The sequence below is a fragment of the Lagenorhynchus albirostris genome, chromosome 3 (genome assembly GCF_949774975.1).
Source record: "Lagenorhynchus albirostris chromosome 3, mLagAlb1.1, whole genome shotgun sequence".
Lineage (NCBI taxonomy): Eukaryota > Metazoa > Chordata > Mammalia > Artiodactyla > Delphinidae > Lagenorhynchus > Lagenorhynchus albirostris.
Genome location: NC_083097.1, coordinates 59771316 through 59788312, shown reverse-complemented (window position 1 = coordinate 59788312; position 16997 = coordinate 59771316). Strand labels below are relative to the sequence as shown.

Sequence of the window (16997 nt, the reverse complement as noted above, 5' to 3'; positions counted from 1 at the left end):
AAAATCCGAAATGGATCTGAAATGCACTAAAAGCAAGGCGTCAGCAGAGCTGCATTCCTTATAGAGACTCCAGAGGAGAATATATTTCCTTATTTTTTTCTAGCCTCTCGAGGCTGCTCACATTCCTTGGCTCAGAGCCCCGTTCCCCTATCCTTAAAGCCAACACCACCAAGCCAAGTCTTGCCCATGCTACCACTTCTCTGCTTCTCTTTTCCTGCTCTATCTTCTGCTTTTAGGGACCCTTGTGATTAGATTGAGCCCACCGGATAATCCATGGTAATCTCTCTATTTTAAGAGCAGCTGATTAGCAAGCTTAATTCCATCTGCAACCTTAATTCCTCTTTGTCCTGTAACCTCACATATTCACAGGTTCTGGGAGTTAGGATGGTCTTTGGGGACCATCATTCTGCTGACCGCATATGTATATCTCTATAGGGATACATTTTAAAATTGGTAGATTGAAAATTGGAGAGACTTCAAATAAATATCCAGAATTCCGGGCTTCCCTGGTGGCGCAGTGGTTGAGAGTCCGCCTGCCGATGCAGGGGACACGGGTTCGTGCCCCGGTCCGGGAAGATCCCACGTGCCGCGGAGCGGCTGGGCCCGTGAGCCATGGCCGCTGAGCCTGCGCGTCCGGAGCCTGTGCTCCGCAATGGGAGAGGCCACAACAGTGAGAGGCCCGCATACAGCAAAAGAAAAAAAAATAAAAATAAAAATAAATAAATAAATAAATAAATATATATATATATCTCCAGAATCCTGCCTTCTGGTAAATCAGATCTGGCCACACCAGGCTTCAACAGCTGCACGGCTAAACCTGCTGCAGCTGAGTAGCTGCCAGCCCTCTAGAAAGGGCACAGACTCTGTCGTTTGCTTCAGTCCTCTTTCTTGCCAGCTTCACCTGTTTACATCACCTTGGTCACTAAGATATTTATGTTGGCCATCTCAGTCTTAAACTGTTAAGTCACATGAAACCAAGACTCTTCTGACCCTTAATACCTCATCTTCCCTTCTAGCCCCACTCCTCCCCAACCCTCCCCCTAACCTGTCAGGCTGATGTGCTCCCTCCATCTAATTTGTAACACCATTTGTATGTTGAAGAACACAGTGGAATTCAAAGTGGTCCCAGGAAGGACGTACTCTCAAGTTCATCACAGTATTTGAGAAAGTGGTACTGTGAACCCACAGGCCAAAACAGGGAAGATGAGAAGCAAAGCTGGGATTCAGGATTCTTCACTGTTACCCAAGAACAGATGTTTCTCCACACTCCTAGAAGAATCTCTGGCTTCCAGCATGGGGCCAGGCACAGTGTAGATACACAAAAATGTTTGCCACTCCCAAAGTGCAGTGTAATATCTCATCGAGCAATTTAAATAAAGGCTAAATCTCAGTTTGTTTAGCGGTGATGGGGGAAAAGTCCCAGGATACATTTCTTTGTAGGATAACTTAGACTTAAACACAGAAAAAATTATATTGGTTCCATGACCCTCAACTGATTTCCTAACCCTTGCCAAGCATCTCATTCAGATACGCTTTGAATTGTTGAGAAGACTGGGCAAGGGAATATACAAATGGTGGAAGTAGCTCATCTCTTCCACTACTACTGGGTTAAACAACCAACAAGAGCGTTTTCTAGTTAGGACAGTTCATTTGGTTAAGATCTACAGTAACCATCCCACTCTGCTCTAGCCCACACTATTTTCTTTTGCCGTATCTTGCCTCCTTTAATTTTGCCAGATTTAGACCTTGACCACTGCCGTGTCCCCATCACACAGTTCTCATGCTCACTGTTTTCCAGCCTCTTTGCAAGTGTCCTCTGTAGGCCCCAGGGCTGCTTTTTGTCCTGTACATTCCATAGTGTGATGGGCAGCACAGCTGAAGAGCTCATTGGGGAGTGAACATTAAGAATGAGGAATAAGTGGAAAATGCAATTTAATCTGTCCTCAGGTGGAAACATGCTCCAACATTACATAAAAGATTAGACACTTCCTAAAGAAGAAGCACCTTCCAAACTTGAGAAGAATCCTTGTAGGAATTACTAAGGTTTCCCTATCATGCCTTCAACCTCAAACTCTGTCCTATTTAATAATCTATTCTTCCAGCGAGCTCTTCTAGGCATTAATTGTGTATCTTCAGGAATTAGTTACATAGGTACGCTCGCAGTGGGGTCCAGTTGTGCTGAATGGCGATATTTTCTAAGATAACACACCTGCATCTTCAACTGGGCTTGCCTTGAGACCTTCTAAAAGCAACTCAGAGCAAATCTAAGCTCGATTTTGACAGAGAGACAGCTGCATAAAATATAAATGCTAAATCAGCCCATAAGAGAATAGAAACTTCCAGGTCATTCAGCACCAATGTCTATGTAAAAATCAAAGTTTGGCTTACTCCTTCCAAATGACAGAACACTGTGCTTGTAGAAAACAGACGGTCAGGGCTTCCCTGGCGGTGCAGTGGTTGAGAGTCCGCCTGCCAATGCAGGGGACAAGGGCTCGAGCCCCGGTCTGGGAAGATCCCACATGCTGAGGAGCAACTAAGCCCGTGAGCCACAACTACTGAGCCTGCGTGCCTAGAGCCCGTGCTCCTCAACAAGAGAAGCTACCGCATTGAGAAGCCCGCGCACCATAATGAAGAGTAGTCTTGGCTCGCTGCAACTAGAGAAAGCCCACGTGCAGCAACAAAGATCCAACACAGCCAAAAAAAAAAATAATAAACTTATTAAAAAAAAAAAAGAAAACAGATGGCAGCTCTATGTCCTTTCACCTTAACAATCTAGGCAAGTGAATGGAGTATTCCTCCTTCTGGGGACCCCGATATGCATACGGCAGAAAAATGAAGTCCAGATTCTGTAGCTGGTACCCTAAGATATCAGGGAAGACTTCTCTACCTTTCCACAAAACTGTAAATATCTCTTGCCCTCTAAGGCAGTTCAATATTATTGATGGAAATGAGAGGAATGATCATATGCCCAAACATGGAACATTTTAGAAGATGATGACAATTTTTATGTCCCCCCCCCAGGTGACAGTTAATTTAGAAGCACAGCAGTTAGTTACCAAGACTTGGTAATGGTGCTAATTGTAAGCCTTGGATAAGAGACCTAATTAGGTTAATGATGAATTCAGCCCAGCAGGGGTATTTTCGGGACAGTTCTTTCCAAAGACAGACAGACACACACACGCACAAACACACACACACACACACACACACACACACACACACACACACACACACACACACTTTGTCTAGTTCAGAATACAGAGATGTGCAGAGAGATGAGTTGGGGAGCTCTTACGGAACCATAAGGCTATCATTAAGACCTTGTTTTAGAGAGAAAAAAGATAAGTGTTTCAGAGTTAGGTTTGATAGTAGGTATCTAACAAGAAAAACATTAGAAAAAAATGAATAAGCCCCAATGCCTTTAAAGCAGGGGGGTGCTTTTGGTGGCTGGAAGGCCCCTTCTTGGCTGGAAGGCCCTTTCAATGGGAGCTGCTATGGACCGACCTGGGTCTCCACAAAATTCATGTTAAAACCCCACCCCACAATGTGACTGTATCTGGAGACGGGATAATTTCTTTAGGAAGTAATTAAGGTTAAATGAGGTTATAAGAGTAGGGCCCTAATTGGATACAAGGAGAGGAAGACAGAGATCTTTCTCTCTTCCATATGTGGACACAGAAAGAAGACAGCCAGGAAGAGATCCCTCAACCAGAAACTACCGACCGGCACTTTGATCTTGGACTTCCCAGCTTTCAGAACTGTGAGAAAATACATTTCTGTAGTTTCAGCCACCCAATCTACGGTATTTTGTTACGGCAGCCCAAGCAGAGTAATACAGGTGGAGTATCTAAGTTTGGAGCTAGAAGCTGGGCAGAGCTGAATTTCTGTGCATAAGAAAGGAGAGTGGGGTGGGCAATGCAGTTAGATTTCTGGAGGAAGGAGACAGAAGCCAGTGAAATTACGCGCTGTGTGGGGAGAGGGAGAGAGAAGACGCAGTGTAGCCTTTGTAGGAAACACCAATGTCAAGTGAGAAATTATGAAGTTGTGGGATAAAAGGTGCATGATGTAAAAACCTCTTCTGTCTCATAACATTTTCAGTAGGATAGTTTTAAAAATAACAGAATTCTGGGTGTGACTGGTTTTTCTTATGGCAAATGATGGAGGCTTAGTGCTTAGAATGCTTGGCAAGGGGCTGTGACAGCATCACCCGGATAGATGTGGGGATGGATGGTTGCCATGTGGGCCATATACACACACTGTAGAGACCTTAAAAATGATTCGAAACAACCCTCTGTATGTTGTTCTGTGAGGATGTTTCTTAGCTTTGGCATGTCTGGAGAACAGTTTGAAGAAATGAGGATCAGAAGACTGGTTCTAATTGCTTATCTTCCATTTTCTGTGTCACTTTGGGAAATGGCAAACTTTCTATGCAGCAGGCAGGCTCTCCATTCCAAAGATGGGAATGACACTTACTGTTGCTTTTGTTCCCAAGATTATTAGAATAAATAAGATGGTATACGTGAAAATGCCCTTCAAAAAGTAGTACTAATTTTGTTTTCTACTTTTTATGTTGAAATACAGCCACAGAAAGCTGGAAAGATAGTACAGAGAGATCCCATGTACCCTTCACTGAGTTTCTCTCAGTGCTTGGAAAGGATTAGATCTTACATAACTGTATTACAATACCAAAGGTAGGAAACTGACTGTGGTATAATGTGTTCTTCGTCATTTATAGCATGTGTGGATTTACGTAACCACCTGCAGTCAAGACACGATTCCATCAACACAAAGATCTCTGGGAGCGGCTCCACTGTAGTCGCACCTGCTTCCTTTCTCCTCACCACCTCTACCCCCTGCCAGCCATTCATCTGGTCTCCATCTCTATCTTTGTCATTTCCAGAATGTTTTATATCTTTTGAGATTGGCTTTTTCACTCACAAAATGCCCTTGAGGTCTCTACAAGCTGTGGTATCAACTGTTCATTTCCTTTTATTGCTGAATAGAATTCTATGGTATTGGAGACATTTTGGTTGTTTCCACTTTGGGGCTATTACAAATAAAAGTGTTCTGAATAACCATGTACAAGTTTTTGTGAGGACATACATTTTCATTTCTCTGGGGCAAATGCTCAGGAGTGCAACTGTGGGTTGTATGTTAGGTGTGTCTAGTTTTTTTTTAAAGAAACCCCCCAATTATTTTCCAGAGTGGTGGCACTATTTTGAGTTCCCACCAGCAATGCATGAGACATGCATTTTCTACATCCTCACTGGCATTTGGTATTGCCATTAATTTTTTTTTTTTTTTTTTTTTTTTTTTTTGGTACGTGGGCCTCTCACTGTTGTGGCCTCTCCCATTGCAGAGCACAGGCTCCGGACGCGCAGGCTCAGCAGCCATGGCTCACGGGCCCAGCCGCTCCATGGCATGTGGGATCTTCCCGGACCGGGGCACGAACCCATGTCCCCTGCATCGGCAGGCGGACTCTCAACCACTGTGCCACCAGGGAAGCCCCTGCCATTAATTTTTAAACTAATGTTTATACTCTAAAGTGTATTCACTGTTTTCAAGACAAACCCTAATGTCAACAGCTTTTGGAGGAGCCACTTCTACCTACAGTAAATGAAACCAACTTTTCTGTTTTTATTTGTTGTAGGTTCCACTATCTCTACTGGAGCTCAAGGTCTCCAGGATTTGTGGAAGACACAGCTTGCTGTCAGGCTGGGATTCACATTTGCTTTGCGGAACTCTCAGGGATCTAGTAGTCAACTGTGATCTGAGGGCCGGGAAAGTTTGGCTCACTGAAATGCTTCGGAGGATTCACTTGTCTGGGGCTTTCTAGAGTCTTGTACCTACATTTTCTGAAACCAACTTGTAAAGGCCATACTAGCCTGAACCATACCGACCTTCATATGGGCCCAGGTTCTCCTCCTGACACACATTAGTGTACGCTAAGCTCCTTATCTGAGTGAGCGCTTGGGATAGCTTGTCTCTAATGTCGTGTGTTAGTGATTATGATTTATTAAGGACTTCATCTTGCAAAGAAAACTCTCCCCCATGACTTCTGAAGAGCAATCAAACCAATATCAAAGCTCCTTGGAAGCTTTCTACACTAGAAACTGAAGCTGTTAACTTTGAGCTAATTTTTCTTAGACAGTAAGTGTTTTCTTTGGGTTCAGGTGCTGAAATTTTGAGTTTGCTGACAGCCCTTCCAGACACCAAAGGAAGGACTCAGTTCCTGCTGTTTTTTCCAAGCTTGGTTCTCCAGCCTTCCTGACCATTCTGTGAGCTATTCAGTGGCTTTCCAATAAATCCCTTTCTGGTTGAGTTAGCTGAAGTTGCTTTCCATACATCCATACAAAAACTAATATAAAAAGACCATACTTAAACTTCTGATTATGAAATACATGAACAGTCCTACAAGATTTTCCTACAAGAGATGGCCAGTTGTCCCCCAGTATCCACTTTATCCTGATTTGTGTTCTCCTTACTCCTTAGGAGTCGGCTATACATTTCCAAGATGCCCTTGCAGCTAGCTATGGTCATGTGTTGGTGTTCTGGCCAATGAGATTTAAGTGGATCTGTGTGGGGCTTCCAGGAAGATTCTTCATGGGAGCACAGACATACCCTTATATGTCCTTCCTGCTCTGTGCTGCCTAAGATGTGGACCTCCCGGTTGGAACATGCTAAGAATGGTGGAACTCTGAGATAAAACGAATTGGGACCTTTGATGATGACCATGGAGCTACCATCCCAGCCCTGGACTGCCTCCGCCCAGGCTTCTTTTATGTGCTATAAAACAAGTTTCTAACTTATTTATGCCTGTTAATTTTTTTTTCTTTTATATCTAGTCAATCCTAATCTTAACTCATACAGATGGTGAAGAAATGGAAGGTGGGATTCTGGGAAGAACCTAGAGTCCAGTGATTCCCTAGGATTCAGAAGAAAGCATTTGTTGATTTTTAGCTTCTATGTTCCTATCTACTTCAAGATTATGGTAGCTATTAGACCTGTCAATAGGTATTGTTACTTAATATGCTAATACATTTTGATAACTGTATTTTGAAACAACTGGTTTCATTTATTTCATTTTCTGCATTTAAAAACATTATTCTGAAAGGAAGTCTATAGGCTCCACCTGACTACCTGAGGGATAGATTATAGATCCCAGCTCTGCAGTGTCACCTAGCAGTGTTAGCAGCATAGGAGTCTAGCTCTTATCACGAATACACAAGCAAGAAGACTGCCATATTTTTAAAGCCCATTTCTCCATTTTAAGATTATGTGTATAAGATGTGAAAATCAGTAAGAAAAACCTCAACTAAAATTAGAGTCAGGAAGGCCAGTAGAGGGAGCTCTCACACATCATCACTCCCCATCATTTGCATGTGTTCAACTCTATTTGCATGCCCTGAAGAAAGAAGAGTACCTTGTACCCCCAAACAGGAAGAAGTCTACTACCCAGAAGGAAGATTTTCCTTGCCCAGCAACAGCCCAGCCAATGAGAAACACCACAGCCCAGCCAATGGGAAGCGGTCACCACCCTGAACTCTTGCTTTCTTCCAATGAACTTTCCTTTGGAACAGCCCCTCCCAACTCCCCTCTTTTCTCTATAAAAGCAAGCTCCCCTCCTTTGATCTCTGGATTTGCCTATGGTCTGCCATAGCTTGTGTTTCCCAAATTGCAATTCCTCTGGCGATAACTGAATTTTGCTGGTCAGATAACTGGCTATTTTATTATTAAAGTTGACAAAAATAATGCGCCTGGTACAATGCCTGGGACATAGAAGGGTCTCAACAAATGACTGACATCCCCTCCCTTTCTGGGGAGCTTGAATGGAAGAGTTATGACCTGAGCTCCATGGTGATTGGATTGATGCACAGCAGAAGAGGCAGCTCCTCTAAGTTCACTATACAAACCACAAAGGTCAGAGTCAGAGTTGAAAAGCACTTCCCCAAACAGTGCAGAACTCTCCATCCCTCAAGGAAGTAGGCACGTCTTTTGGGTCTGTAGCAGGGGATGGTTTTGTTGTGGGTAGAGGGGCTATTTGCACCCCAGCTGATAAACATGTTTTCCCCAGGTGATGTATAGGGTGAGGAGAGAGACAGGAGGGCTCCGGTGGGAGAGCTGGCTGGTGGCTATGTTTAAGAACGCGAGACTTCTGAAATACTTGCTTCTGTTCTGGGTACTATGAACAAGGAGACATACTCACAGAAGAAATGGCCATACACTTAAACTGTGATAATGCCTTTTTGATCTCACCTTAAGCCCTAAAAGACTATCATTATTGGGGGTTTTTTTTGGGAGGGGGGTGCTGATGTATTTTATGACTGCATGGCAGTCATAGAGTGTAGGAAATCTGAGTCCAAGGGTCATTTTGTTAAAATGAAAGATGGGATTGATTCTAAAATGGACGAATTAAGAAATCATATTGGTGTATGCTGATATACCGAATTGATTCCCTTTTCAGTGTCTCACTCAAATTGATTCCCTTTTCAGTGTCTCACTCAGACACGTGAGCATAAAATCTTCAGGGCTGTGACATTCAGTGAAGCATGGCAAAGCTGGGCAGCAGGGCTTGGGGTCACCTGCTGCCTGCCTGTCCTGGCTGGGCTGGTGCGTGGGATCCCAGCTCTCATTTTATCCCTCCCCTGCCATCCTGGAGTGGGCGCAGAATACTGTGGCATGCCTTACAAGTTCCGTTCCTGTGCCTTTCGCCATTTTATCCATCTCCACAACCTTCAAATGATAAGTGAACAGTTAAGAAAACATAGTTAGGAAAAGGGGAGTAAAACCTTTTTAATATTCCAGTTCTTTCTTCCTCCCTCACCTCAACTTCAGCCCCATCTGTGGAAGGAAAAAACTACACTTAACGAACTACTTGTGTCTGGCACTGTGCTAAGTAACCACTTTTTTGTATATAGTCCTTCAGTACAGCAACCCTGTAATGGGTATTATGCCCGTTTTGTAGATGAGGAAACTGAGAGTCAGAGAGCCTAAGTAACTGCCCTAAAGGTGACAAAGCTAGAGAATGGCAGAGATGGCTTGGAACCAGGGCCTGTCATATCTAAGCCCATGCGGACTACCTGTGTCCAGAGTGTAGGACACCTTGCAGCTGAGACAGAGCTTGGCTCTGGGGATGTCCATGTAATAACCCACAGGTCAGCTGGTCACGTGTGTCAGCAGGTGAGGGCCATCAGGCTCTTGTTCTTTTTACCCAGGGAGTGGCACCATGGCCTTTAAAATGAGTCTTTATATAGGATGTGCCCTTTTGAGTATTAATTCATCCAACAAATAAGTGAATGGAAGATTCTGATTCATTAGGTTGCAGGTACTCAAGATGTTACAGTATTGTTTTTTCCTTGATTCTCTCTCATTATCTTACATTTTTTCTTATTTTTTCTCCGGTCTGCTTCCTCCGATCTTCTCACCCTCTAGGTAAACTTTACACATTTTACGCATTTAGCTCATTCTCCCTCTTTCCCCATAGCTCTGAGCTCACACTGGGCTGTGCTGACAGAGTCTGGGTATCCCATGTAGGATATGAACCTGTTAGCAATAACAGCTACCATTTTTGAACATTAGTTATGAACTAGGTGCTCTAACATGATCATTACACTCAATCTCAAAATGCTGACTTAGGAAATGGGGCTGGGGGTACGGAAAAGCTTGACAAAGCTCACACGCCCAGAAGCAGCAGGGCTGAGACGCCAAATCAGCTATCACTGTTGCCCTCGGCCACACTGCCTTCCTTCTTGTGAACAAAATGTACACAGCCTTCCCTGTTTCCTTCCTCAACCAGACAGCTACTCGACCATCCCCTCCTCCCTTCATTCCAGTTTCACCATTAGGGAGAAGAAATGTATTAGCGTCACACCTCTTGTAACTAAAGGAAGTAGAAGACATCTTGATACTTCAGACAACCTTGGGACTCTGTGTGTTTTTAAGCCCAGACATCACATAGCTGGAGGGGGAGGGCTGGGCTGGGCTCAGGCTCTATGGGCGTCCCCAGCTTGGCCCTGGAGGTCTGCAGCAAGGGGTAGGCGATGGAGGCAGTGGGGCTGCTCTAGCCCGGGTGCTGTGGGCTCTAAGAGCTGAGGCATTTCGTGCTGAGAGCCTTCCCACTTAGCTAACTGAAGGTCCTTGCTGTGCACTGTCACACACCTCGGCAGGGGACAGTACCTCATCTGATATAAAAGTCAATGTAAGCAGAAACTAACACACCACGGTAAAGCAATTATACTCAATAAAGATGTTAAAAAACAAAAAAAAAAAAAAGAAAGAAAGGAAATGATGACAGAGGGTTTAATGGAGCGGACAGCACAGCAACCTGGCAGCAACTCCGAAGCCCGGGACTCAATGAAAGCTCTCAGCAAAGGAGTGAAAGGGCCTGGGATTCAGCTCCCTGTCCCACTTTCCCCTTAGGGCACTGGGGCTTCCATTCAATGCTGAGGTGTCCTGATACATAGGGGACGTGGGGGAGGGGAGAAAGGCTGCAAGGCAACCTTTGTACCTGTGCCGTCTGTCCCCTGACACAATGCTTGTTCTTTTGTGAACCAGAAGCCAGTCCCCACTGGGGGTCAAGTCGTTGGCTTGAGAATGGGTGTGGGTCAAGAGGAACCACACTTTCTAACACCTGCTCTCAGCGGCTACAGGCCCCTGAGCTCTGAGGCCAAGGTGTTTACTTCTGGGTGGGTTCTTCTCTCCCCCTCCCTTACTTTACAGGAAAGGTGCCTGGTGGGATGACATCCGTATCCTGTCCCCTAACGTCTTGTCAGAGTGCGGACCTTCAGGTGCTGGCGTCCATCTGACTCCAAGGAAGTTTGCAGCCCCAAGAGCAGTGATGGGAAGGTAAAGCGCATCGTCATCTGATGCTTGTACAGAAACCTGGTTGGCGGCAGGCCAGGTGAAGCCGAGATCCATCAGTAGCTTCTAGCACAGCCCAAGTCTTAACTAACCAGCCCCTGCAGAAAGGGTCCGAACACCCTTTCTGAAAGTTGTGTCTAACTTCCTAAGGATCCCCCAGGTTTCCTTTCAACATCCTCAGTGACCAGCTCAAGGTCTGCTTTGCTCAGAAGCTTGTCTGGTGCCACAATTCTTGTCTCACGGCATGTGCTCAGGCTTGACGCACTGACTGCACAGCCACAAATGCGGAAAGGTGACGCCCAGAAACACAAGAGCACCTGCTTTCCCCATGACTATACGCATCATCTATCCCTTGACATCCTTGCCATGTGGATGCCAATTACTGATTCCTTCCCTCCAGAGCAAATCTTATTACCAGTGTGAGAAGGGCCAGTACCTGACTCTGAGTTGCTTTACTGTGCCCTGAATTCCTTCCCTGCTGGGTGAAAATTCAATACACTGTACAGGGGAGGTGCTCAGAGGTCTCCTGAATGAAAGATAGAGAGGCGAGGACCTGCATGCTCTCTTGTTATTTCTGTGGGCTGTGGCATCATTTATACCCTGCAGAATTTCAGAGGGAAAACAGAAAGCTGCTTATTTTTTCAGAGGTAACAGGGAAGGTACATGGACTTTTAACCCTCTGTCTTTTTTTAAGTAGAGTAAAAAGATGTGTCATTGGAAAGAAGAGATATCTAGATGTTACAGTTACTTTTAAAGTGTGATTCTGAACTGGATGAATGGAAAAGCCCTTTAGCCTGGATGAAACCAACAATATTAAAACTCAAACACCAACCGAATAAGTCAACCACGCAGGTCAAGCTCGCTGTTTGCTCCCATTCAGAGCTGCCCTGTATATACATGACAAAGTCCCAGGGGCTTTGGGCATCACCCACTGGGAGAGGTACAGAGCTGACGAAATCTCAATCTGGGCTGCACGTGAGAACCACCTGGGGGCTTTCAAAGGATAGATGCTAAGTCCCCAGCCCAGAGAACCTGACTCATTTGATCTGCAGTAGGACCCAAGCATGGGTATTTTCAGGGGGGTGCGGGAAGTGGTAAACTTCTATTAAAAAGTGCTTAGGAAAAAGTGTAACCTCCATACAGTGACATGCACAAACCTTGAGCACCCAGCTTAATGGATTTTTATGAATAAATACTCTTGAAACCCACCCCATCCCCATCCAGATACAGAACATCACCATCCCCCAGAAGCCTCAGCACAGGACTTTTAAAATTAAGCTTTTATTTTGAAAAAATTACAACTCTTCAAGTTGCAAGAGTATAAAATGAACTCAGCAAGGGTATTTAAAAAACCTCCCCTGCTGATTCTAATACACAGACAGGATTGACAGCGTCATTTGCTGGTTTTTCTTTTTGTTTTTTTGTGTTTTTTTTTTTTTTTTTTTTTGCCACATTCTGGCCATGGAAAGCCTTCAGTAAAGCATGGGCATACGGTTTTAATTTTCTGTTACTGATTTCTTAACCAGGTCATTATTGGTTCCTTCAATACAGAAATTAATGTCAGCCTCAGATGCATTTAATTCTGTTGTATTGTGACTGTCTCTGTAACTTTTCAAGCATTGTTTATGGTTCACAGCCTCCCTCTTTCTGGCTATATATGGTTTAGGTGCCCTTTTTGCTCAAATAAGAATATCTTATGTGTGCTTGAGAAAAAGAAAGGTGGGGATCATGCTAATCTTTTGTGGGTCGGCCACTGACAGCTGGCAAGGCCAGAGACAAACCTGGAGCCCTCCACAATGCTCATCACAGTTCAAGGGCAGGGATGTGCGAAAGGCAGGAGTCTGGGGAGCTGAATACTGAGTGAGGAAACAAAATCAAAAACAAAACCCATCATGTCCAGGCCTGGTGGAAACAGGCAGACTGCAAAGGCCAGCCTGAGTTATGAGTTTAGGGAGGCCAGCAGGAGAAATTCTGAGATGTGATGGGAAGGGAGGACCAGGAAGGGGGCAGCAATAAAGCCAGGAGCCAAGAAGCTGTGCTACCACCAGAGGCTAAGACACAGAACATTCTGGCCTCAGACAGAATCCAGCTGCCAGGCTGTGCTCTGTGCAAGTACCTGGCAGAGACGGCCAGTGGGGCTGTAATTGTGACGATCTGCACCTGGCACCTTATCTCCATTTACACAAAGGCTGCGTATGGACTAGCGGTGGCTCTGGGGGCAATGCTGGGTACAGCTGGACTCTGCCCAGGCCCTGCATCTCCCTTTTGTCTTCTGATACATGGTTCCTAAGGAGCAATTCCTTACGTGGTAGCTAAGTGACTCTTCCATTTGGAACAGCGAGCTGAGTGGGGCGGGCGTTAGACACCGCCATACAGGGGAAGGTTCTTAGCGTGACTGAGGTCCTCAGGTCCCAGATGAAGGAGGAGAATCTCCTTTAATTCCTCAGATGGTGGCAGAGGACAAGCCTCACGGTGGATATGGTTAACTGCCTATATGAGGGCATCTCTGGCCCAGAAGTGACCAAAGAGTCTAAAAATGAGAAACCCATCACACTCAAATGTTTGGCAAAGGAAAGTTCTCTTCAGGCCCCGTAACCAATTTCTTATGTCTTGTGTATTTTTTGTTGTTGTCAAATACAATTGTGGTTTGCAAATAACTTCTTAGGTTTATTAAAAGAAAGAGTGTGACAACATGAATTTTATAGCTCAGTATGGAAAACAAATCACAATGCATCTGAACACTGAAGTCTGTCTTGTCTTTGATTATAGCAATGAGTTAAATTCACTTAAGGTTTTTCCGTAACAGAACTATGCTTTATAATGAAAAGCTGCTCTGTTCTTAAAAAAAAAAGGCAGAAAACCAGAAAATGAGCAAGGAGTGAATTTTTGAAATCTAATTTTTTAGATTGATTAGATTTTAGATAGAACAAAGAATGAGTTTTTGAAGTCATAGTGGTTTTAACGTACATAGTACTCATAGTTTGCCAACTTCAGCCTGTTTTCATACACATACACATACTCATACGTGCACAAATATAACCAGAACACGTCCCCTCCCCTTTCCTTACATATTGAATTCAATTCCTAGATTCTGTTAACCTCTCCCGGCAGTTCATTGTTTGTGGGTGAAGCAACTGGGAGCTTGTGCCTTCCGAGAGGGCAAGTACTGCTCAGAAACATGAAACCTTCAAGTATTCTGAGCTGGCAGGAATGGTTAAGTGCTTAGGAGAAACTGAGGAGGGGACCTGTGGAGCAAGGGTGGTAGAGTCACCTCTTAAGTTCTGCAAATTGATGGTCCTTGACAAGATGGGATTCTTCCTGCTCCCATCCTAGTTCTGAGCTGCCAGAAGAGGTGAGGCTGACATGGGCTGAGCCTTGGACTAAGCCCAGAGGAGACGAATAAAGGCACTTGTGGGTGCCTCCTGTGCATGAAAGTCCCCAGAACAATTGTAAGTCACGTTGCCTTATATGCTGATTATGATCTATGCATCCTTTCACCTCCACTTACGCGGGGACCCCAGAGTTGATAGCACAAAGGAAACAACTGAAAGCAGTGGCACTAAAAATAGCAAAATGAAAAAGTATCCCTAAATGATCACTGGCACAGTCTTACCTTACACAGATCTCTATAAGGGGGGGTGGGAATCCTATACATTACAAGAGGGAGAAAGATGATGATGACAGTGTTGTTCTCAAATCAGCATTTACGAGAGAGGAAAGGGATGGGAATGGAAGCTGAAATAAAACAAGACGACCGCCCGACTGGCGCAAGGCCAGCCTCTTACCGTAGTGTGGGATGATGGCCCAGGCCATGGCAGAGGCGTAGATGCCACCGATCATCCAGAACATGCAGAGCCAGCTCAGGTGCTCACCCCGCTTCTCTCGGGCCAGCACTTCAGCAAAGTAGGAGAACACGGTGGGAATGGCTCCTCCAATCCTGCCAAGAGGTACAGAGGATACGTGAAATCAGGGCCTGTACAGCCAATGTGAAGTACAAAGGGCAGAGCCAAAGCAGGCTCTAACAACACATGCTCTCTCTCTATCCCAGCATATCAAGGAAGGTATATTTTCTACCATTTAGTAACTTTAATCTTGAACCTGCAATTAAGCTATGTTACCAAAAGGTGGCAGTGGTGCCCCACTCCTGTGCTTTACAGAACTTAGCTTAAGTTCTCCATGGACTTTCTGTTCCTTGTTGAATGTTCGACATGATATTTATCCAAAAAAAGCCCACAATATTTGGTATAATCTAGGGAATATTTTAATTAACACATTAGAAAAAGATACTATGATTATGTCCTGTCCATTACCTGGAGACTTTGGAAACAGCTTCAAACACCTCAAGAGGGCTGTCTGCAACCTATACTTACTACCCACAGCATTGGTCCTGGAGCCTAATCTGGCTGATGTGTCAGCAAACACAGGACCAACAGGGTTGTTTCCTAGACTGGCTCTGGTCCCAATTCAGCAGATATTGCTGAACGAGTACGAGCTCCTGGTTTAGATACCAAGAGTACAATGCTTCCTTCCAGTCCGGGTGATTATAAGAGATGCTGACTGATCTCTGGATAGAGGATATGAACAGTGACCTCTATCCAGGTTAAGGGTTCTCAAATGAGGGTCTATGGAATAAACGTTTTGTTCATTCTGTGGAGATGGGCCATATGGATCTCATCAGAATTTCAAACTGACCTTTAACCCCCAAATTTTAAGAGCTATTGCCTAAGAAAATAAGGTAGTATGGGAAAAAATTACTATCATTCCAAACAATATGTGAATTCTTAAACATTTTTTTATAAAATGTGCAACAATATAAGCAAGTTGTAAAGACAACATCTAGTGATACAGTTTTTAAAATATGTATTGATTCTTTTATGTTCAGAATTCTATAAGGAAAACTGCTATTGACATTTCATGTAAATTTGATGTCAAGGTGTAACACATGTATTTATTCATTTAGCAATAACTGATTTCCTTAGAGCCTTTGATATGATAAAGAAGTACTGGCAGTGACCTTAGCAAATGCGATTAAGAGAAAGGCCATCTCTGCAGCAAACTAGATGTACCAAATGAACCGCAGCGTTCATAATGTCACTCTGCATCAACTAGTAGGTCAAAGTATGGCATCATTTCATAAGTCTGCCCCTGCTTATAGTAATGTGGTAGTTACCAACTGCTGGATATGGGCAGACCACCTAGAACAGTGTTTTTCAATCTGTAGGCTATGGAATTAATTTAGTAAATGTAAACAGCATTTTAAAAATTGAAATAGAGATGAAATATTTGAGTGACACTCAAGTAATAAGGATAAGCAACACTTCATTAAATTTTGTGTCCGTAATAAATATATTTATAGCATATAATGTATATTTGTATATATATGTGAGTATACATATATATTTAATATATAACTATATATACTTATATATATAAATGTATAATGAGTCACAATGTGTTTCTTAGCGAGAGCGGCTGTTCAAAGAGTTTATTTTTTTCTAAATAAAGCAGTTTTTTTTAAATTTATTTCTAAAAATAAATTAATTTATTTTTAAAAATAAATTAATTTATTTTTAAAGATAAATTTATTTATTTTTGGCTGCATTGAGTCTTTGTTGCTGTGAGTGGGCTTTCTCTGGTTGCGGCGAGCAGGGGCTACTCTTCGTTGCAGTGAGTGGGCTTCTCACTGCGGTGGCTTCTCTTGTTGTGGAGCACGGGCTCTAGGCACGCTGGCTTCAGTAGATGTGGCACTCAGGCTCAGTAGTTGTGGCTCGCGGGCTCTAGAGCACAGGCTCAGTAGTTGTGGCGCGCGGGCTCATTTGCTCCACGGCATGTGGGATCTTCCCGGACCAGGGATTGAACCCGTGTCCCCTGAATTGGCAGGTGGATCCTTAACCACTGTGCCACCAGGGAAGTCCTCAGAGAGTTTAAAAATCATCACCTTAAAGCATCTGTATCTGTTCCTCTGGGCTATGAATGTGACAGTTCTACCTAAAATCCCTGTATGATTCCGCATGACTTCCGATGCAGCACATGGCAACTTAGTGCCATCACACCAGGGGTAGCCGGCCAGGACCAAGTCCATCAACCAGACCTCCAAACAAGAAACAGATGCTGTGATGAACAGTCACAGCTGGCTA

The 16997-nt window shown here is 44.1% G+C and overlaps 1 protein-coding gene across 1 annotated transcript in view; it reads right to left on the bottom strand.

Moving 5' to 3' along the window:
* Window positions 1-16997, bottom strand: part of SV2C (synaptic vesicle glycoprotein 2C) — a 177867-nt gene that overhangs the window by 84390 nt on the left and 76480 nt on the right. The window contains exon 3 of the mRNA XM_060146124.1: window positions 14646-14797. Within this exon, the coding sequence (XP_060002107.1) occupies window positions 14646-14797 (152 nt within the window). The remainder of the gene's footprint in view (window positions 1-14645; window positions 14798-16997) is intronic.